We start from the raw sequence: 24049 nt of genomic DNA on the forward strand, positions 1-24049 counted from the left end.
TACAGATGGGAGCCAATCCTTCAGTACAATACATGGGTACTAAATCACTCAGGGTTAAAGACAGTGGAAAGATGTGAGGGTGAAGAGGTCTGGTGAGAGAATTATTGCAGCTATCAAGAACTACTCCATAGTTGGGTAAACAGAACTAGCTACATTGTAATTCTGTAGACATGACTGCTTCCCTTGTTGCCAAACAGCAGTAGTGGGCTCTCTAGACCATTGTTTCTCAACCAGTGGTACAAGTACCGATAGGGGTACTTGAGAGAAGTCTGAGGGGGTCATCAACACAGCTGAAATTTGGAGAAAACTGAATTGTTTATAGTTTTACAGCGTTTTATTATTTTTGTACTTTTTACACCCAAAAATGTTATCGCCTGCTTAAACCAAATGTGTTGCAATGGTAAAAAAAACTGTTGTGGGTCTGAAAACGGTACATACTGGGGTTACTTATATATATAAAATTTTGGAAAAAGAGTAGTGTTTCTCAACTTTTTTTTATAAACCACTCTGGACATTAAAAAGAGAGTTGTAAAATCTATATCTCCTTCAGCACCAACTTCTATCACACAACTTGTAGCATAAGTGATGCTAACAGACAGGATAGGCAGGGTACACTTTGGTTGAAGATACAGAAGGGCCACTGGTACTACATGCCCAACAACAGAGTCAAATTATCAGTTTGGTAGGGTTTTTTTATGGACATGAAATGATATCTAGTAACTTATTTAATTGTGGAATAAAATGCAAAAAACATTTTGTTCACTAGGCAAGCCCATGGGACCACTGAACCTAGTAAAAAGATAACTGTACAAAACCATTCGCAGTAAACAGATGTCACTCTGTACTTCAGCCAGCCATCACCTTAAACTTAACCTTTTAAATTCTGTTAAGAAACTGTGACCCTGTGAAACATACTAGGTAGAGTTGCACAATTTCTGTTTTGGCCTTTACACAAGCTTCTCAAAACAAATGGATCAAACCAGGTGAATGCTTGGACTGCTAAAATTATCTAGACCATGCCCACACTACTATGGGATTTGTTCCCTAACATCAGCCTGAGACCAGTTCTACATCACTTCAGCACATCCATATATTTCCCATGACAAGTCTATTGGGCCTGATGGAAGGTGAAAACAAATCAATTCTTGTGCGCATATGCACTGCCATTACATTAAAACATGATTATAATAAAAAGAAATTCAATTCACTCATCTCACAGGCTTCACTGAACCTATAGTAGACACAAATAGTTTAAGTCATTAAATGCCAGAAGAAGCAGCAGAAAAAACAAGGGCATCCCATGTGATTTCTCTGCTCAAAGACATTGCTAGCTAATGCACCAGCTACACTTTGTAAAATGATGATGGAAAAAGCAGAGTAAGAATAAGGCAAGAGAAAGTGAGATTATTGCTTTACAGAATACAATGACAGTCATTATCCTCTGAAGCTACTGCCTCCACAAGAAAGAGAAATAACACAGTTTCAGTGACGACTTCTTCACTACTTCTGACACTGAATGCAATGTCAAATTTCTGAACCATGGGCTCTCTTCTGGTCCTTAGTCATGGGCTAACAAAGAACATATTCTTTATGAGACTGAACTGTTTGAATGTTGAGAACTTGCAGGCAAGGAGTTTAATACATGTGTATTCATTGAGGACCACGCAATCATAAAAAAAATGTTTGGTATGTTAGCAGCATGGTATATTGTAGCGTGCACTGTGCTGCTGAGAGTAGGAGACAAAAATTGAGTCTGGTTTGACCAGTGTATTAGTATACATAATTAAAGCAACAATACAGCAGTGTTTGAAGCCATCGACTTTGAAAGCTTATTGACTAACTCCATCACACAAGCATGGAACCAATTCAAGGCTAGCTTTACAGAGGAGATGGGAAAAGGCTTCTTCATTTGTGAGAATTTGGATTACGTAGAGGTCTCTCAGATTCAAGAAAGAGGTCAACCTGAAGTGATGTTGACTTTCAATAAACCATTTTTCCTTGCACGCTGAATAGTACAAGAGTTGTAAAATAATGCTAGCTTGCAGAGATCTCACATACAAGTTGCAGATAAGTTTTTTGGAGGCTTTCTTATTGGTGGGCAAGTTTCATGCTATTTCTCTGACACAGAAGCACATATTAATAACCCTTTCACAATATTGAGAAAGCACTTTCCAAATAAAGATCCCAAAGCTCTTGACAAGCTTTGGCCTCATCCTAGAGTTCTTCCACCCACTCAACTCCCAGTTAAGTAGATGGAAACGTGCATGTGGGCCTGTAGAATCAGGCCATACATAGACCACTTGAAAGCGGCAAACCTTTAAAGAGTGCCTTACACTTAGCTGTGAGGAGAAAGTGAAGAATACCTTCTCTAACTGAAACTATAGGGGATTATTAGCAATGTAGTATTACATCACTTAGATTCTAGCCTGAACACTCGAGTAGGAGTGCCCTAGGAGAAAACACAGTCACAAGTGGCTCATCCCTCAAGTTTTATCCTAAAGTCACTATCCAGAAACCATCCAGAAAAGCGTCCCCTATCTGATTCATAGGTTAGGAGATCAAGCACTTATCTCAGTGAAAGCTAGAACAGCTAGGCACTCGTATATAAAAAAAAACAAATCTACCAAGCAAAAGATGGCTTCCCGCAGTTATGTAACACATGGATGACTGAACAGGCTAAGTGGTAGCTGGCTCAGATGCAATGCAGATGGCAAGGACAACACTGTGCTGTTCCAGCTGCTAGTATGGAACAAATCATGTGTGGAGGTAAGAGTGGGTAGTACCAGATCCAAGAGTTTTCAGTACAAATTAAAATATACTTCAGAGTTTCAATTTTCAGTAAGTCAATACTTCTGGTAATTGTTACAAACATTTTGAAACATTCTGCTCAACTATAACTTTGGAGGATGCTAAAGATATATTTGTACTAGTCTCAAAGTGGCTACGTTAGACTTTTAATTTCACTCAGGGCTGATGAAAGAGACTTTAATGGGCCCTGATGGGAGCTGGCTCCGGCATCCTCAGAAGGCGCAGGGTCTTGGGGCGCAGCTGGGGGGGGGAGGGTGGATTAGCTCTCCCCCACCAGCCTTACAGCACCACCTGGAATGCACCACACAGGGCTCGGGCAACAATTTGAAGGGCTTGGGGCTCCAGCCACTGCAGCTGTCAAGATAGCAAAAGCAGCCAGAAGTCCCTGGCCCCAGTCAGCTGCCCCCTTTGGCCTCTCTTCCCCAAGCCCACCCCCATTGGCGGCTCTGGTTTCACTAGATGTTTCTGTTAATTTTAGGTTCAAGGGCAAGCTTTGTATAAACAGATTAATTAAAAGCTTCATCTTACTTTCAAACACCAATCTTGGGAGAACTGCAGAAAGTTCTTTTGAAACACAGGGTGGCATTTTTCAGAAGTGCCTACAAGTGTCCAGAAAGCAATTTAGTGCCCAAAAAGGTGTTCTTGCTTGCAGCACATTAATTGGCTGCATGGAACCTATTACCATCCACTAATAGTTTTGTAATGCACTTTGACCTATCGCATTTCCAGTCAAAGTGCACTGCAGAACTTTTCATGCACAATGGCAGGGTTCACACAGTTAGTGCAAATCAAAGTGCTGCAGATTTACAACCCAGCTTCTTACACACTAAATTGCTCTGAGGACAAGTCCTTTATGATTTATGAGCACAAATTCTGTTCAGTTCCAGTGAGATTTATGTTCCTAAATTACTTAGGTATTTTTGAAAATCCCATTTTATGAACTGTGGTCTCTAGAATTTACACAGGATCTCCCACCCACCACCATAAGAGAGAGTCGATGGAACTTCCATCGACTACTGCATTAGTCGATAAGGGGGGAAAACTACAGAGCGGTTAGCTCCCAGCCTTGGGAGCTAACCTCGCTGTGGCTCTGCCTTTTAAATGGCATCAAGAGCCACCAGGATCTTAATACATTTAAAAAGCAGTATCTGGGACTACGCACGAGCCAGGAATCAGGACCAGTCCACCTGCTATGCCTTTGCCTCCTCTGCCCCCCCCATGAAGTTGGTGCTGTGAGGAACCAACTTTAAGCCAGCTCCCCCCAGCACCAGCTCCTTCTCCCTGCTCCCCTATCAGAGAGAGGCAGCAAGGAGGTGGGGAGCAACTAGTCGCTTACATACCTAGTCCCAATACTAAACAGTAACAAAACAGGTTTTAAACTATAGAGTTCAGGAGTACAACATAAGCATGCACAATTAATTGTGTACCCATACCTTGTCATTTTTGGTTGCCTCAGGCCTATTTAAACTGTTTAGATGACAGCACTGCACTTCTTTTCCACTTTTGTATTCCCAAAGCCTGAGAGTACAATCCTGAATAAATTCAAATGGACAGGGTGATTAACAACACAATCACCAGCACACAAATGCTAGTCATAGTCTGCAGAAGCTAGCTAAAATCATACTTCCCATGGTTCATGCATGAGATTCTAAACCTTCAAACACTTGTTAAATATTCTCAGATTGCAAATTAGGCATTTTAATTAATTCATAATTTAGCTCAATTCTAAGTTATTCAATCATACAAGTTATTTTTCCTTTGTAGTGGAAATTAAGTTGCTGGATGAGTGGATTTTGAGAGTCTTGTAAATAGCACAACAGTAAATGTGCTATGCACTCACCATCTTAATGATGCTTCTCTTTAGTGCTCTTTCCCAATACAGTGAAGGAGAAAACTAAATTAAATAAGGGCTATCTATGAGATTAAACTCTGTTCTGGGAAATATCACTGAAGCTCCCTAAGCATGTAATAAAGCCAAGGACAGTACTAACACTAAAGTTGCTCGGAGAGGTACTGCGTGGGAACAAAATACAGGAGCTTTGGGCATGCAATAGGAAGAAATCAAATCAAAAGATACAACAGTTACCACAATATTGCAGACTTCTGTTCTAGAATGTATTTTTCCCTCGTGTGGTTCCATTAGTATTAGTTATACTAGAAGCTTAGGATGCTTACTAGTCATGTGAACAGGTAACCGGTTAACTGATTACCCAGTAAGCATCACCATTACTGGGTGGTGTTTACTGGGTACCAGTTAATGGTGTCCGGGAGCAGCACCTCACCCGTTGTGTTAAACACTTAACTAATTGATATTTTACTTCTCTACTGCACACACATAATAGAGAATATTATCTTCTCTCTTTGGGAGCAGCGGGGATCATGACCAATTGCTCATTTTCTGGATCTGGAGTTGTCATGTGCTACTGATAAAACAGCTCTTGCTTTGTCTACAACCATACAATTCAGAAATTGTTGCAAGGAGAAAAAGATTTAAGACTTAAAACACATTAGTTCATCTTAAATGCTCTAAAGAAAAATATCTGGGGATCTAGTGCTTATTAAATGTCAGAAGGACATTAACTATCAAGACTGGCTGGCCCACCCAATGTTTAATCTATCTCAATAGACCTTTTATAATTAATTTGTCTTTGCTTTGAAGCAACAGTTAATCTTGAAGAAAAGGTGGATGAGAACTCTGTGATTTCCCCGTCCCAAAGAACTATAAACAATGTGAAAAGAAGAATGCACAGGTTAAGTTACCCTACATCCTTATAGAAAGAAGCCATAGGGGAAAAAACCCTTGAGTGCAGAAACTGAAAACAAAAATACAGTACTTTTCTTATGCATCTCTATAAAGAATAAAATGGAAGGAAGAAGATACTGTAATTTAGCACTTGAGTATACAAAGTCCTACAGAGTATAGGAAATAGGGCCAGCTAACCATAACTGCAACCAACTTCACATAGGCCAATATTTCCTTTGCTCCAAACTTCAGTCCTACACTGATCATTACACCATTCACAGTATTCAGTAATTTGCAGAATATTCCAGATATTTCTGAATTAGTAGAGTTCCACTTTTAATTTTTAAAAAACTATATGGTATAAGTGCCTCCATTATTTATATAAATGTCAATTTCCGTTCTTGTCTGGGGACTAAGAACTAATTTTTTTTCCCTAATAAGCAATTGGCATTGATGTAAACTGAGATCAGAGCACTGCTTTCTTGCTAACATCAGAAAAATCAAACTCCGAGTAGAACGTTGGTGGGAATGGAATTGAAGTGAAGAGACCTCTACAGAAAACAAGTCTTTGCAAAATACCCAGAAAACTGTGAAGTCTGACTCATCTGAGGCACTCGATTTTCAAAGGATCAAAATACATACCCCAGAAGCTGAAAGCATAAGATCTGGAAAGTTTGGTATTACAAATATTCTGCTTACAAACCTAAAGGAAAAGATAAGAGTTCAACATTTATGTGTAGAGTGTCAGTGTAAACAGAGTACAATATAATAGTAAGAGCATATTTTACGGTTATACTGTCAACTGCTACATATATTTTAAGAAGGCAATATAAAGACTTAAGTTGCAGGGGGAAAAAGGTAGCTTTTCCCCTCAAACTAACTGGAAGACACAATACAATCATGAAGTCCCTAACAAACAGTCCTGGAAAGATATTCCACAGAATACAAGTGCTCACTTTATTATATTCTAGGAATTCTACTGGTCCCCTTCTGATTGGGGAAGATAGTGCTGTTGTATGAATGTGTAATCATTTATATAAGAATATGCACACACAATTAGATCTGTATCATGCTCGTGGCTCAATTATAAATATAAAATAAATTTTAAACACCCACAACACCTCACATACATCAATGCAGATTTTGTTTTCAGTTAGTGGATCTCCCCACAGCATATGGAGACCATCCAAACACCATCTACTCAATGTTAGGGATGAGTTCTTTCTATGATTAGCTGCATCCAGCTGGGAATCTCAGTAATATTAAAGAGCTTAAAATACTGCAACTTCCACCATGATATCCCTTATGGTTCTTAAAAAAAAAAAAAAACACAAAACTTTCAAAATTCGACACTAACCCAGGAACCATGTGTACCAACACAAAATGCTGGTGTCAATGCACTGCACGGGTTAGAACATACATCTGATTTTGGTTTTGGTTTTTTAAAAAGGAGAATGCTTGCTTCTGAAAATACCGGTAAACAATTTAAAGTCAATTAGAATATCAAATGAACTTTATTTGTTACAAAGCAGTTGCTGCAGGTGCATAAAGCGTAATATGCTGCAATTTCAATTACAAAAATAAATTTAAATAAAAACATACGCCATCCAAAAACAGAACTCAAGCGAGAAACAAGCCAGTAAAATTATGAACACACTGAATCCCCAACTAATTCATTTTCAGAATTAAATAATAATTTTTTGAAGTGTTTGTGCCAATTGTATTAAGTGCTTTCCCTTTGTGGAACTACTAATGAGTTGTTTGTCCAGGCACAATAATCCACTTAAAGGCAATGTCTTTCTTCAACATCAAAACTCTATGTTCATTAAATATACAACTGTTAATACAATAAGCAGAGATCAAACACAGCAATGTAAATACACAAAAGAAGTCTTGAGTTCAAAGGCTATTTAGATCTTTGACATAAATTTAAATATTATGCAGCTTCTACAGAATGTCTAACATCCATGCAAATAAATTCTTGGCAGTCAAAAGTTATATTACCATTAGTATTAATAATATATTTAAGTATCTTATTTAACTGTATTCTTAGCACTGTATTCAAACTTTTCAGTAGTTAAATTAAACTGCATTAAGGGGATGACAGCATATCCAATAGATAGAGCACCACTCCCCTGACTCTCCTTTTAACTCCTGTTCCTGATAATGTGCATTGATACTCCATTGCATGTGAACAGGAACAAGTGAAGAAATATCTGAAAGAGCATGTATGTCTCCAAGTCCCACAGCCAGACAAGCAGAAATGTGTTTTATGTACAGTGCTGTACTATGCAGAGACTAGAGATGTAAGCAAGTAGTCGACTACAGGCAGTCCCCGGGTTACGTACAAGATAGGGACTGTAGGTTTGTTCTTAAGTAGAATTTGTATGTAAGTCGGAACTGGCGTCCAGATTCAGCCGCTGTTGAAACTGACCAGCAGCGGCTGAATTGGACACGCCTGGGGCAGAGCAGCTGGGGTGCTGCTGGGTTGGTCCCACAGCGCCGCTCCTCGGCGCTACTGGACCAACCCGGCAGCACCCCAGCTGCTCTGCCCCAGGTATTCCCAAGTCAGCCGCTGCTGAAACTGACCAGCGGCTGACTACAGGAAGCCCGAGGCAGAGCTGCTCTGCCCCGGGCTTCCTGGAATCAGCCGCTGATCAGTTTCAACAGCGGCTGAATCTGGACGCCTGGGACAGAGCAGCTGGGGTGCTGCCGGGTTGGTCCAGTAGCGCCGAGTCTCCCTGGTCTGCTGGGGGGAAGTGCCCCCCGCGCCGCCAGAGGCGGCGACAGTGGGGGAGGCGCCCCGCACTAGGGGGGCCCCACCCCCCGGTTCGTAACTAGGGGTCTGACTTAAGTCGGACCCACGTAACCCAGGGACTGTCTGTACTTGCTTGCCCCCCGCCTACTTAGGCCTATCAGTTAATCTAGTCAACTATTCGCATTCTCCCATCTTTCCCCCCCCACCCTGGATACCTCTGTATGAGGCGGGAGTTGGCTGTGGACAGAGGTTACTCCGTGGGATGCTGCAGACAAGGACTGCTTTGTGGCAGCCTCCCTCACTAGGACCCTCTACAGACAAGGGCTGCTGCCACCCTGTGCTGCTGCCTCTGTATCAGAGGCAGCAGTGGAGGGTAGCAGACAGAGTCGGTCTGCGCAGGGAGCTGTTTTTAAACAGGTTCCCCTCAGACTGGCTTCTACCTGGCACTCCACACTGCTGCCTCTGATAAAGGAACAAGTGAAGAAATATCTGAAATAGCATGTATGTCTCCAAGTAGTCCCACAGCCAGACAAGCAGAAGCATGTTTATGTACAATGCTATGCAGAGGTTAGGGATGTGCGCGAGTAGTTGACTACTTGCTTCCCCACGCCCCAGCTGCCTAGGCTTATCAGTTAATCTAGTTGACTACTTGCATTCCCCAGGGATGACAGGGGGGATCCCTGGGAGTGGGGCTGAACTGTACTGGTTCAGAATTCATGCAGTTAGTCGACTATTCTATTACCTGATGGCTAATATCCCTAGCAGAGGCATTTCTCTAGTGCTCTTTGTATTATGTCTATCAAGGCCAGAATAATGAAGAACCTCTACTGACCATGATATACTAATGTCAGAACAAATCTCAATGGGACGGCAGTGTGTTTTGTGGGAGCCTTTGAAATACCACGGCAATTTCCTGCATTTCAGAAGATTTTCCATAAAATCTGTTAGGTATTTGTTTTCCCTCCCAATTGGAAAGGGGATGCTGGGGAAGGAAGGACAAGTCTTCCTATAAACTAGAGAAGGTAATAGGGGAACGGAGTATCCTAGCTGGAAATCACGTATCTAATGCTACTGTTGCAACTAGTGCCATATAAATCTTTTCAACCATGAACTACTTTCTTCTGCTGCTCTTCTTCAGGTATCTATGACTTGGCAAGTCTCACACCTCAACACTCAAAGAGAAGAGCAGGGAAAGGAAAGAGCACTCTCCTTCTGCTTTTAAACAGGTGAGATGGAGGTGGGCTCCCTGTAATCTCCTTCACTTTAATGCAAGGGAGATCATGGGAAAAGCACAAACTCTGCTTATATCCTCTTTTCCCTACAGTGCTCTCCCTTATGTTCTGTCTTGCTTATTGACAGAAGATTTACCCAGGTCCATAAGTCAAATAAGATTTGTTTTTCTTCATTTAAATCATTACACTGGGACTGAGGGGTTCAGTGTTCAGACTTCCCTGGGGAGAAAGGACAACCTCAGCCCTGTTCCACCACAGCAGGTTGGGACCAGGTAAGAAGCACCTATCCTGGCTGCTGCAGCTCCAGCAGGCACAGCAGAGGAAAAAGTGCATGTTCCCTGGCTGGGGGATAGACAGATAAAAGACACTCTCTCTGAAATACATAGTATAGTAGACTTCCCAAAGGTGCCAGATTATCGGACCGAGGTGGTGCCGGATTATCGGATATACCGGACTATCAGGAGGTACTATAAGGGGGCATACACCCAACCCAACCCCCCTCCCCCTGCTCTAACCTAATTCTTGGGTCCCCGAGCCACCGATACAGCTGCGCATCTCTCTCCAGGTGCTGGGGCATGTGTGCTGAGCGGCCGACTTTGAGCATGAGCTGGCCAGGATGCCGTGTGCAACCCAATCCCCCTCCCCTCCCCTCGAACCAAACACATCCCCTCCCTGCTGTAACCCAATCCTCCTTCCCCACCCCCCTCCTCCCAGCGTTATGCTCGGGTCCCAGAGCCAGAGCTGCTGCACCGCATCTGAGATGCCACACGCACTACCTCCTATCCCCCCCTCCCCCCCGATCCCCTTCCTTTCTCCAGAGCTAGGCATCTCTCCCCCCACAACCTTATGTCCAGGTCCCGAAGCAGCTGCCAGCGCTCAGCAGCCAGCTGCTAGCACGTGCAGGCTGGGACACTGTATGTGACCCGGTGTGCACATGCAGGGTATGACGCAGTGAACTGGCGGCTGTGAACGGAACAGCGCAGGCCGTGAGCGTGCATTGCGGCTCACAGTGGCCCGGCCATGACAGCGGCTGACCTGAGCGGTTCCAGGTTCCATCCCAGTTCCATCAGGAGCCACAATTATTTTCTGTCAGGAGCCTCGGGTTGGCCACCCCTGCACTAGGCTCTTGCCATTTTGATGCCGGACTATCAGGAGTGCCAGACAATTGGATGCTGGACTATAGGAGTTTATAGATAGCTGTCCCTTTCTCAGCCCCTGCCCCCTGCTGGCCCAATGGGGTTATGGCTGCCCAGTCCCCATCTCTGCCCCCTCCCCCGCCCCATGTGGTCATTCTGCCCCTCCTACCTGACCCCTCCCTTTCCATTTTATGAGAAACAGTCGAATTCCAGGCACATCCCATTGTCCTTGCACAACCAAACCCTGACTTTGCTTTAAGTTATGATAAGAGGAAGCTGCCTACCAAATCTGGTGGTCCTAGTTCTTACTGATCAGAAGGAGCTCTTGAATAAATGGATAGACACTACGGATGTGAAAGTGTAACCATTTACATGATTAACTGATGAGCCTGAAATCATCAGTTAATTTGTACGGTTACATGAAACCCTTTCTCTCCCTCCACCTCCCCCCAATGCTGCTACCTCTGTATCAGAGGCAAGAGCGCGGGGAGCGGAGGAGGGGGGGGGGGGGCGCTAGCAGGAGCCAATGCACACAGGGATCCTGCTTTTAAGTAGCCCGTGAAGCCACCGGCATGTAACAACTGAAATTTCAGAGTTACACAATTACATAATTAAATGCATTTTAACATCCCTAATGGACACACAAACAGATAAAGTTTCTAAAATATATAGATGACACATTGCTCCTTAGGAGGCCTAGTCATAGATCTGACTGTGCTAGGTAATGCACAAACATGGAACACAAAGATGTTTCTTGCCACAAACTAAGTCATAGTTGTACCCTGTGCTAAAACACCAGGCCTGGGGAGTTCCTTTAACCCACAATCCAGTTCTTGCTTCACATGTAGGAACTACTCTCTCTCTCTCGCCAGCCTTTAAATACAGTGGACAACTCCACAAACTTACTCTCTGTGCCCAAGACAGAAAGATACGATGCTATGCGGTGCTCTAGTCAAACTGACTCGAATCTTCTCATCTCTGTCTGCAGTTAGGATATACTGGTCATCAGGACTGAGCGCCTGTTGGCACAAAATAAGCACACAGTACAGATAGTATTTTTGATGAGTTGCTTTCTAACTAATGATTAGGCAGTAAATCCAAATATGCTAGTTTCATGATTTTGAGTGTGCCGTGTTAGCAGTAAGGCAAGTAAGCCATGATTTGCATTTAAATGAAAGCCCTACGACTTTTTCATAACAAGTAAAGAAGCATCATCAGAAGACAAGAATATTGTTGAGTTTATCAAACCCAATAACCTCCAGAAGGAGCACAATGGCAGGCCTCATTGCATTTAAAAGTGGACTAAGCACTAAAATAATGCAGTGCCATATTGACAAGCCAGACTGAACAACCTCATAAATGAGTTCCATGGTTCCATAATAAAAACAGCAGCTCTTAAAAGTTACAGTAACAACAGATCTTCTCACTGCATCCCCTCTGCAAATTGTTCTCCTTGTTTCTTGCATTTATGTTCAGATAAGAACTCAAAGGAAAAGAGGCTATTAATCAGTCTAGCTTATATGGAAAAAACTAGAGGGGTTCTTTTTTTAAGTCATAAGAACTTGGTGTAAGAACAACATAACACTAACATTTCTTTAAGAGGAAAAAAAGTTTGTGGGAAAGCTTGGTTAACATACATACATACCACATCCAAAAGCAAGGACAGGTGCCCAAGCTCAACCTTTCCTGCCTTTTGTGGTTCTGTTATTGAATAAGAATAAACATCACCAGACTTGTCTGCAACCAGAATCTTATCCTCTGTAGATGTAATAATCAGAGATGTGCATCTTCTAACAACAGACCTGAAAGAAAAAAAAAGGGTCACAATTAGAGATATTCAGAGATTCTGACACGGCCATTCAGTCCTTGTTTGGAGCAGGTATCTTTTCCTCTTGAGTCATAAGAGGGATCTCCCAAAACTGGGTGACTGGGCAACAAAACAGTAAATGAAATTCAATACCGATAAGTGCAAAGTAAGGATTATTTTCTAATATACATAACTACACGTACACAATAATGGGTCTAAATGATCTGTTACCACTCAAGAAAGATCTTGGAGCCACCTTGAATGGTTCTCTGAAAACATCCACTCACTGTGCAGTGGAAGTCAAAAAAGCTAACCATCTTAGGAACGAATAGGAAACAGATAAGACAGCAACTCTCAAAATGCCATATATAAATCCATGGTACACCCACACCTTGAATACTGCCTGCTGTTCTAGTCACCTCAGCTCAAAAAGATACATTAGAAACAGAAAAGGTACAGAGAAGGGCAACAAAAATGATGAAGGGTTTGGAACAGCTTCCAAATGAGGAGAGCTTAACAAGACTGCAACTATTCAGTCTGCAGAAAAAAACAAAGGGGGGATATGATAAATATCTATAAAACTATGAATGGTATGGAGAAAATGAATAAGGAAATAATATTTACCCTGCAACTCAACACAAGAATCAGGGATCATCCAGTGACATTAACAGGCAGCAGGTTTAAAACAAAAAAGTAGTACTCCTTCACACAATCAACCTATAGCCAAGATGGTCAGGGATGCAACCCTAATCCTAAATAAAACAAAACCAGTTTCCTAACAAAACAAAGTGATGTTATAGAATTCCTGGCAAAATCCACCTGAGTTCCAGGCTGACAGTCTAGCAGAAAACTGAAAATCTAGGAACTATCCTGTATGCCTCAGAGTTATAGAACACAAAAAACAGGACAGACGACTATGCCATTCATTTGAGGCAGTAAAAAGTGGATGTATGAGGAAACAGAGGTAAAATTCATGATACTCACTAGGGATGTTAAATTTACTTTAATCAACTAGTCGATGGACTTTCCACTGACTAGTCGATAAGCGAGGGCTAACCCCACTGTGACTCTGCCTTTTAAATGTATTAAGAGCCAGCAGGGGGAACCCAATTCCCCCGGGACAGCTGATTCTCGGCTCACGCTAAGTCACCCCGCTGAGCACCAGCCATTTAAATGTATTAAGAGCCAGCCAGCTCTTTATACATTTAAAAAGCAGAGATGCAGCATCCCGGGTTTGGATGCGAGCTGATTCTCAGCTCATGCCCAGTCCTCACTACTCCCTGCGGAGACAATGCTGGGGGAACTGGCTTTTAAGGTGGCTCTCCCCAGCACCAGCTTCTGCTCCCCTGCCCCTTACTGCCGCTAATAGAGACAGCAAGGGTGGGGAAGCCACTAGTTGCTTACACACTTAATACTTACAGCTAAAGTTAGCCTAGACTTGGAGTCTAACTGCATAAAACATCAGTAATATTTCCATAGACTGGTTATCGCTCTCACCAGAACTAAATCAGAAACTCCAAAACAATAACAAAATACAAATAGGCTCTATAGTATTAAATTAAATTAATTAAAATTAATGAAAAAAAATGTAATTTAAACAAATTGTGCCAGTAACATTCTGAAGGTTTGCCTGCTATTCAGCTAAATACCCCTGGCTGGCCTATGTGGTGGGCTCATAGAGCTCAGGCTGAGGAGCTATTTCATAGCAGTGTAGAGGTTCAGGCTCAGGCTGGAGCCTGGGTTCTAAGACCCTGTTAAGTGGCAGGGTCTCAGAGCGGAAGGCTGCAGCTGGAGACCGAATGTTTATACCACAGTTTAGCAGACCTTTAGCCAAGCCCTATGAGTCTGAATTAGCTGGCACACAGGGTTTTTAATTGCAGTATACATATCCGTAACCATGGTTTTCCCACAGTGAAAAACTGATGCAGGAGCAAGGATGTTAAGAGGTGGGTAATCGTGCAGTCTAGAGGTGGGGAAACTTTTTTGGACCGGGGTCCCAAAATCCATTGGGGACCAAGTGAGAAACGGGTGGCGGGGGGGGGAGGGGGGGGAGGAGAAACAAAAAAAAAAAAAAAAAAAAACACACACACACACAGGCATGGCCCCTGACTGAGAAGCAAAGACACTCCCCACATTCCCCTCGCACACCAGAACCTATGGAGGCCAGGTTAGTAGATTGTGTGTGCTCCAGCCCTGTGGTGGGGCAGTGGGGAGACTGGAATGCTCTGCTGTAGTTGATACAATTTATATCTACTATTGATTAGTCGATAAGGGAAGGCGCTCAGAAGGAGCTCTCTCTATTGCGGCTCTGCAGATTAAACATAGTAAGAGCCAGGTGTGCAGGTAGCCCGGCTCCTACTACACTTAAACTGCAGAGCCGCAGTAAGGGGTAGCTTCTGGACCCAGTGTGAACTGAGATGGAGCCGAGCTTGCTCAGTCCTGGCTTGTGCTGGGTCCAGCAGCCCCTGTCCACTGTTCATGGTGGCTGGGAGGCCGGAGCAACCTCGCCTGCCCCCCACTCTGAGATAGAGGCAGCAAAGAGAGGGTGGGGAGAAATGTTAGTAGTTGCCTCGACTACCCGATAAGCCTAGGCTTATCAGGTACTCAACTAATCGACTACTCTTTTACATCCCTATACAGAAGCCCATCAACTTATTATTTCATTTTTTAATTTGCTTTTTATACCACTGACCAAGAAAAATTAGAGCACTGTTTGTTAACTAACATATCTGACTTCATCATGAAATTATTCCATTTCTCCTTTTCTTTGTATAGGTGTCCAACACAGCAAGAGGGAACACATTTTAAAATGAGAAAATGTGGTTATCAGATGGCAAGAAGTTGGGCTCAAGAGGGACTAACGGGCAGATGTAGTATTTGAAACAACTTCAATGCCATTTTAAGATAGCTTGGAACCAAACCTGATGTTCATTTCATTTATTAGGCTGAGTACAACCCTAACTACAAGAAAACAAGGATGTCCTTGAATAAAAGCAATACAATGGGAGTTCTTTTCTATTTTTAGATCTGCTACAGATTTCTTAGATGACACTTAGCAAGATATTAAATGTCCATCGCCTTCACCACGGTAGAATTGAGGGGGGAATCCAATAATACAGTACAGGCAGTCCCCGACTTACGCGGATCCGACTTACGTCGGATCCGCACTTACGAACGGGTCTTTCTCGCCCCGGAAGTCGGGGCGAGAAAGCCCCGTTCGTAAGCTGCTCCGGTGCCCCTGGTCTGCTGGAGACCGTCTCCAGCAGACATGGGGCACCGGGCGGGTTCCCGCGCTTCTGAGGCTTTGCCAGAGCAAAGCCTCAGAGGCGCGGGGAACCGCCGCTGCTGCCGCTTCAATCTGGGTGCCTGTGGTCTGCTGGGGACGGTCCCCAGCAGACCACAGGCACCCAGATTGAAGCGGCAGCAGCGGCGGTTCCCCGCGCCTCTGAGGCTTTGCTCTGGCAAAGCCTCTGAGGCGCGGGACCCCCCCGCGGCTGCGGCTTCAGTCCGTGAGCCTGTGGTCTGCTGGGGACCGTCCCCAGCAGACCACAGGCTCCCGGACTAAAGCCGCAGCCGCGGCGGGGTCCCTCGCCTCTGAGGCTTTGCCAGAGCAAAGCCTCAGAGGCTCTGCTCCCCGTGTCACTGGTCTGCTGGGGAGGGGGGGGCAGCTAGTGTGTCCCCCCCCCCAGCAGACCAGGCTTTTGTTTTGGACTCTGGGGCAGAGCAGCTGGGGCGCTGCCGATTGGTCCTGCAGCGCCCGCTCTGGGCACTACTGGACCAACCCGGCAGCACTCCAGCTGCTCTGCCCCAGGTCCTGATTCAGCCGCTGCTGGTCAGTTTCAGCAGCGGCTGAATCAGGACGCCTGGGGCAGAGCAGATGGGGTGCTGCTAGGTTGGTCCAGTAGCACCCAGGAGCGGCGCTACTGGAGCAACCCAGCAGCACCCCAGCTGCTCTGCCCCAGGCGTCCCCAAGTCAGCTTCTGCTGAAACTGACCAGCGCTGACTACAGGAAGCCCCAGGCAGAGTTGCTCTGCCCCGGGCTTCCTGGAATCAGCTGCTGATCAGTTTCAGCAGCAGCTGACTTGGGGACGCCTGGGGTTCTTAAGTTGATTCTGTATGTAAGTCAGAACTGGCGGTCAGTTTCAGCAGTGTCTGAATCTGGACACCAGTTCCGACTTACATACAGATTCAACTTAAGAACAAACCTACAGTCCCTATCTTGTAAGTAACCCGGGGACTGCCTGTATAATACAGCTTTGTAGATGGAACAAGAATCTTCATAGATCAATGTAAGTGGAAATGTCTTTTGCAATGACTTTGCTTTTCAAAAGTCCTAGGTGTCTTCATACAGAAAACTGTAACAACCAGCAAAGGATTTATTAGAGGAGGACCTCTAGTGGATAGCAAGAGATTGTACTTCTTTCAAAAGGAGGGGGGCAAACAAAGGAAGGCAAGTTATGCATAACTTGCACATAAGGACAGACTTTAGAGAGATTACAGAGGCTGCTCTAAAATCCTTTCCTCCACAAACCTATCTTGGATTATGTTGGGAGCTGGAGTAGTGCTCACTTTAATGAGCTTGTGGTTCTTCAAGAGTTAGTGTTCACACAGACGAGAGAGGTGCTACTTATAAATATCCAAAAGATACTTTTTGTAACAAGGGATTTTTTTTCCTTATACCTTTGTCCAAAAAAATTGCCTTTCCAATGATAGTGTGTTATACACATTTTAATGGGCTATTGCAGGAAACAAAAAAAAAAAAAAAAAGGCTGCAAGTCAAAATGGAGAAAAACTGAAACCTTTTTGAGAGAAGCTTGTAGAGTACAAACATATTTTCTAGGTTAACCTCTTAACACTGGCCCCTCACTTCCACTAACATTAAATTCACTCAAGCAAGTTAGAGGAAAGATACAGAAGCCAATAGTCACGTAAAGCTGAGTCCCAAATCCTCCCACTTTAGTACAGTAAATATCAGCAGTCATTCTAATTTATAATACACTGAGATTCAGTATCCTGCCTCCTTACCTGACACTAAGGCATTCCCAACAAGGCTTAGTACGAAAAAGAATCAGACGTTTGTTGTCGTCAGTCACAGCAAAATAGTCTCCCGATGAGGAGAAGGCAAAAGTGAGAATATCATCACTTGTTTTAATTGCTGGCTGTCCATCCTGTCTAAAATACAAAAAGGATAAAACAGTTTATTCATGAGCAGACAGCTTTAAGCTTATTTACTTAAATCCCTCAGAAGAGAAACTTATAATCAAAATGCCAACAGCAAGCGGTACAAACATGTTTTATTGGTGAAATGTATTTATTATTATTATTAGTCCTCTTCGCTCCTAATGGAGCATAAGGCGCCAATGAATCTTCTCCAGCCTTCACAGTCTTGAGAAAGCTGGCTGACTTCTTCCCAGGTCGTGCCCTTCTTTTTCATGTCCTCCTCCAGGTACCCAACGGCCTCCCTCTTTTACGCTTTTCAGGTGGAGTCCATCTGAGTGCCATATGAGGGAGTCTTGTTTCGCTCATCCAAAGGACATGCCCCAGCCATCTCCAGTGTCTCTGCTTGATCTCACCCACAACATTGTTGATGCCAGTGCGTTGGCTTATCTCCTTGTTGGGAACATGCTGTTCCCAGCGGACTCTAAGGCTACGACGAAGGCACCGTCCTTCAAAGCCTCTGAGTCTGCTCTCAATCTTCTTGTTAGTCCTCCAAGTTTCTACGGCATACAGCAGGACAGAGCGCACATTCGACCTATAGATCTTCAGTTTAGTCCTAGTCTGCAACAGTGATGATTTCCAAATGTTGTTAAGCTTTTGGAAGGCTTGCGCAGCCAGGGCAATTCTAGCGGAGATCTCTTTGTCGATGTTGCTGTCCGCCGAGATGTAACTGCTGAGATACCTGAAGTCATTTACTTCCTCTAACTCTTCACCCATGACAGTAGTTTTATCAGTGTTAGTTGTCCTCGGTTTCATCACTTTGAACTTGCCAGGGTGAATTCTGAGCCCAATGCTTCTGGCTGTCCAGTCAACAATGTCGGTCTTTCTTGGATGTCCTGCTGATCATGCGCGAGAAGCGCCAGGTCATCTGCGAAGTCACAGTCCTCTGGCCGAGCAGTCGGTCCCCATAGCACTCCCCTTGATCTGCCCTCAGTGGCTCTGTGCATCACTTAGTCGATGACCACAAGGAAGATAACAGGTAAGATTACACAGCCCTGTCTGACCCCTGTCTTCACGTGAAACTAGTCACTCTGCTGTCCTTCATGTCGCACACAGCATTGATTCTCAGTGTACAGATCCTTCAGGATGTTAATGACCGTCTCAGGGAACCCGTATGCTTGTAGAATCCTCCAAAGTGAGGGGTGGTGGATGCTATCAAACGCCTTCTCAAAATCGATGAAGTTAATGTAGAGCGAAGAGTTCCACTCTATTGACTACTCCACTATGGTGCATAGGACGAAGATCTGGTCCGTGCACAACCTTCCACTTCTGAAGCCAGCCTGTTCTTCCCTGAGGATTTTCTCAATGCCCTTTCGCATTCTCTGTAGCAGGACTCTACAGAAAATCTTTCCCGGCACAGACAGCAGATTAATGCCTCTCCAATTCCCGCAGATGGACAGATCGACTTTTTTGGGTAACTTCACAGTGATGCCCCTCTTCCAGGCTTCCGGAACCCTCTCTTCTTTCCAGAGCCTGTTGAAGAGACCCTTCAGAGCTTGTGTGCTTGACTTGGGGTCTACCTTAAGCATTTCAGCAGTGATCTGGTCTTCCCCGGGCGCTCTGTTGCCCTTCATCTGCTTGATAGCATCTGCTATCTCCAGCTCACTGATGTCCCCACATTCCATGTCTACCTGGAGGTTCATACTTCTTATGTCAGCCTCTTCCTCTGGGTCTGGTCTGTTGAGAGTCTCTCTGAAGTGTTCCGTCACCTGCTGAGCTGTTCTTTTGCTTTCACCAGCATTTTCCCATTCTTGTCTCTTACTACAGTAGACTTGTTGGTAAAATCTCCTGTAAGAGTCTTGGTGATCTTGTACACTGCCCTAGTATCATCTCTGTCTACTGCTGACTGGGCCTCTGTGGCAATATTGTCCACATACACTCTCTTATCTCTTCATACACTTCTCTTCACGGCAACGTTTAGGTCCCTGTAGACCTGTACAGCTGTTATTTTATCTTCGTCACTGCCTGCAAGTGTGCGCTGTTTAACCGCCTTTCGGTTCTCAATGAGCTGCCATGTAGCATCTGAAATCCACTCCCTTCTCTGTTTCTTCTTGTACCCCAGTACAATCTTGCTGGTTTCCAGGTATACCTTCTGGATCTCCTCACAGTGGATATTAATATCATCTGCTATCAGGTCTTTGAGCAGGCTGAATCTGTTGGACAGCTCTAGAGTAAACTGGATCTTCACTGTTGGATGTTTTAGTCTACTGGAATCAAAGAGCTGGCCACCAGTCTTTCTGTCTGTCCTTTTCAGCTTGAGCTGCAGCTTGCAAAGAAGAAGATGATGATCGCTGTTGGCATCTGCTCCTCTCAGCGCTCAGACATCTCTCGTGGATCTTCTCCACTTCTGGTTGATAGCAATGTGATCAATTTGGTTACAAGTCCTTCTATCTGGAGATATCCAGGTCAACTTATGTATTGTCTTATGTTGAAAGACAGTGCCTCCTATCACCAGACCATTCTCCAGGCCCAAATCTACAAAACGCTGTCCATTATAATTTCTTTCGCCGACACCCTCTGGGCCCATGCAGGATTCGTAGCCTTCATTATCCGACCCGACTTTTGCATTCAAATCCCCCATTATGATCAAAATGTCATGGAGAGATGTCTTGTCTATCTGCTCTTGCAGGTTGCTATAGAATAAGTCCTTCTCCTCCTCTGCAGCTTGTTCAGTGAGTGCATAGCATTGAACAATGGTGGTTTTGGCGTAAGTGGAAAAGAATCTTATTCTGATGATACGAGAGTTGACTGGTTCCCATCCCAGAAGGCTTTCTTAGCCTAAATATCCATGATGATGCCAACCCCTTCTTGATGCTGTCCATCTGACCTTCCAGAGTAACAGACAGTATCCCCTGAACCAAGTGTTAGCATCCCTGAGCCAGTCCATCTCATTTCACTAATGCCCAGAATATTGATCTTGTACCTGGACATTTCTCTCACCACCTGTGCTGTTTTCCCGGTCTCGTACATGGTTCTTACGTTCCATGCTGCCACTCTCACTTATTGCTTGGACCTCGCTAGGGACTGTATCGGAGCAGAAACTTCCTTTCGGCTTTCATCTCTGCTCATGAAATTTATTAGCTTAACATAAATATTAATGCAGAAAAAAAGGATAGTGAAGATTTGGTTTCTGAGCAATAGTGCATTTCAAACCCAAAACAAACTTATCCAAAGTCCATTAAAGTCAATGACAACACAAATGAATTATAGGTAGCAGCAGGCCAAATCTTGCATCTAGATCCACTAAGGCAGATCCTGACATCCCTTCTGGATCCTCCTGCCGAAATCAATGGACATCTGAAAAGTGATTCAATGTTTTTAACTATATTCAATCATTAAATATAAGGATTTAATTAATGTATCTAAATTTGAGGGGAGGCATTCTTTTCCATTTAAGAGAAATTTCTACCTAAATTAAATCTAGAAAGTTAGATTTAAATTCAACTAATTGTTTTAATTATTTTCTTTTGAATATTTAGAAGGGTATTTTCAATTAGAAATTCAATTTCAAAACATGACTTTCAAACACTATACCTGCAGTTAAATACCTAAGTTTTTGTAGCTTTACAATCTTTTTTTCCTATTTTGAAAATTTCTCTCCTGTTACTGTGGGAGAGACTGAAATCAATGATCAAGGAGAGGAAACAGGCTGTGGGCCCACTCCTGCATCAATAGCTGCTTACATATGTGTTGAGATCTGTGCTGGCAGTAAGGATGTTAGTGTCTAATCAAATAGTCAACTAACCAGTAAGCAGGAGCTTATCGATAAACACTATCGACTAGTCACTTCCCCCCTCTGCTGCAGCTCTTTATTCCAGGGAAGCCAGAGTGCGAAGTCACTAGCTTGGCCCCTGCTCTGCAGGTGTCTTTTCATTCATCACACCTCACACACAATGTAGCAAAACACATCACAACTAGAAATTAAGACACTCATCTCACATTATTAGGCATTAGTAATCTATTCACTTTATTCTATTTGACACCATATAATCAGAGGAAGGAATGCACCCTCCGAAAAAGTAGTAAAGAGTTTATACAAAATCTCTCACCCTCTGTCTTCTTGAGACTTCTTGCCTGCAGTGATGCAGTCATACATGAAGAGATCATCCATGCTGGAAATAAAAGGGTTAACAAAAAAGTCACTGTTTTTTCCACGAAAGAGTGCTGATTTATTTGTAATGCCTCAGCTGCCTCAATGTCCCCTTGCATCTCAAAAGCATCTTTAGGTTATTTAACAGTTCAAGGCTGGCACTTCATATCTCACATGCAAACCAAACAGAAGTTATTAGTCAACAGGAAAGCAACTGAGATTCTTTTAAATGAAAAACGGATTTTTTTTCCCCCCCACTCGTCTCTCAATTGTATTTGCCATCTGCATTGAATCTCTATTTTGGCATTTACTGAGATTCCAGAAATCCATGTGACAAGCATAAACTGGCTCTGTATAAGTTGCCAGGAAGCATAATACCTAGTAAGCTTAAAATAATATTATTTTACATGAACGATTTCTCATATACTCCTGCGTCCACATACTCCTGTGACTGGAGACTGAGAAATCAAGGCTTTGTCCCACATGTGCATGCTTTTATACCTCATCTCACCATGCTCTCTGCATAGCCCTTACAGTGGTGGCATGATGACTCTATTGTTGCTGGATAATCCAGTGGTGTAGTTATTGTAACAATGTAACATGGATAATACACTGTTCCTAAGAACAGCAATAACGGGTCAGACCAAAGCTCCATCTAGCCCAGTATAATGGTCTCCTGACAGTGGCCAATGCTAGGTGTCCCCAGAGGGAATGAACAGAACAGATAATCACCATGTCATATCTCTCCTGTCACCCATTTCCAGCCTCTGACAGTCAGAGAACAAGGACACCATTCCTACCCATCCTGTCTAATAGCCATTGATGGACGTAACCTCCATGAATTTATCTAGTTCTTTTTTTGACCTTGTTATAGTTTTGGACTTCGCAACATCCTCTGGCAAAGAGTTCCACAGGTTGACTGTATATTGTGTGAAGAAATAGTTCTTTTGCTTTGTTTTAAATCTGCTACTTATTTTCATTTGGTGACACCCTAGTTCTTGTGTTATGAGGATTAAATAGCACTTTTTTATTTACGTTCTCCATGCCAGTCATGGCTATATAGATTTCAATAATTTCTCTCTCTCAGACATCTCTTTTCCAAGTAAAAGAGTCCCAGTCTTATTAATCTCTCCTCATATGGAAGCCATTCCATACCCATAATCATTTTGTTGCTCCTTTTGGAAACTTTTACAATTCCCATATACAGTTTTTGAGATGGAGGGATCAATACTGCGCACAGTATTCAAGATTTGGTTGTACCATAGTTTTACAGAGAAGCAATATGGTATTTTCTGTCTTATTATCTATCCCCTTCTAAGTGATTGCCAATATTGTTTGCTTTTTTGACTGCCACTGTACTCTGAGTGGTTGTTTTCAAAGAACTGTCCACAATAGCACTCAAGAAAGAGATCTTGGAGTTAACAACTAATTTAGAGACTCCATCATTTTACATGCATTGTTGGATGTTTTTCAATGTGTATTATTTTGCATTTATCAATATTGAATTTAATCTCCCATTTTGTTTCCCAGTCACTCAGTTTTGAGCTGTCTTTTTACAGCTATTTGTAGTCTGCCTGGGACTTAATTATCTTAAGTAGTTTTGTATCATCTGCAAATTTTGCCACCTTGCTATTAACCCTTTTCCAGATCATTCAGCTAATTTAGGAATATGTTGAAAAGGCCTCAGAGCAGACCCCTGGGGGATACCACTGTTTACTAGAGACATTAGCATGTAGTCATTTATATATTTAATCGATATGCTAGGGCTTACTGGTTAATCCAAATGACTACACAGACATCTCTCCCCTTGCTGCCTCTGTATCAGAGGCCGGGGGAGGGGAGAAGGGAGGGAGGAGAGCCAGTGCCTGTAGGGAGCCAGCTTTTAAATCTGCTCCCCACATGTGCTGGTTCCTGCGGAGCTGCCTGCCCCCACTGCTCCACCCCGAAAGGCATCAGCGCAGGGGGACAATCAGGAGTCAGTCCTCAGGGAGCGCTGGTCTAAAAGCTGGCTTCCCACAAGTACTGGATCTTGCGGAGCCACCTCTCCCACACTCCACTGCCTTGCTGCTGCCTCTGATAGAGAAGCAGCAGCACAGATGGTGAGGGAGGCAGGTAGGAGCCAGTGCATGTAGAAAGCTGGTTTAAAAGCAGACTCCTCACAAGCACTGGCTCTGCGAAGCCACTTGCCCTCCTGCACTGCTGCTCCTTCCTGCACTCTTCACCTTCCATGCTGCTGCCAGCACAGGGGTGGGGGGCAG

The 24049-nt window shown here is 43.7% G+C and overlaps 1 protein-coding gene and 1 long non-coding RNA gene across 2 annotated transcripts in view; one reads left to right on the plus strand and one right to left on the minus strand.

Moving 5' to 3' along the window:
- The window catches only part of LOC142821382 (uncharacterized), a 55720-nt gene extending 40142 nt beyond the window's left edge, over positions 1-15578 (plus strand). Inside the window, exons 3-4 of the long non-coding RNA XR_012898158.1 lie at positions 9448-9535; positions 15260-15578. This is a non-coding gene — a long non-coding RNA (uncharacterized LOC142821382). The remainder of the gene's footprint in view (positions 1-9447; positions 9536-15259) is intronic.
- The window catches only part of WDR4 (WDR4 tRNA N7-guanosine methyltransferase non-catalytic subunit), a 39137-nt gene that overhangs the window by 13461 nt on the left and 1627 nt on the right, over positions 1-24049 (minus strand). The window contains exons 2-7 of the mRNA XM_006137870.4: positions 21751-21813; positions 17510-17656; positions 12323-12479; positions 11584-11696; positions 6194-6254; positions 4242-4340 (exon numbers count right to left, since the gene is read on the minus strand). Coding sequence (XP_006137932.2) covers positions 4242-4340; positions 6194-6254; positions 11584-11696; positions 12323-12479; positions 17510-17656; positions 21751-21813 — 640 coding nt within the window. The remainder of the gene's footprint in view (positions 1-4241; positions 4341-6193; positions 6255-11583; positions 11697-12322; positions 12480-17509; positions 17657-21750; positions 21814-24049) is intronic.

This window comes from Pelodiscus sinensis, chromosome 1, assembly GCF_049634645.1.
Source record: "Pelodiscus sinensis isolate JC-2024 chromosome 1, ASM4963464v1, whole genome shotgun sequence".
Taxonomy (NCBI): Eukaryota; Metazoa; Chordata; order Testudines; family Trionychidae; genus Pelodiscus; species Pelodiscus sinensis.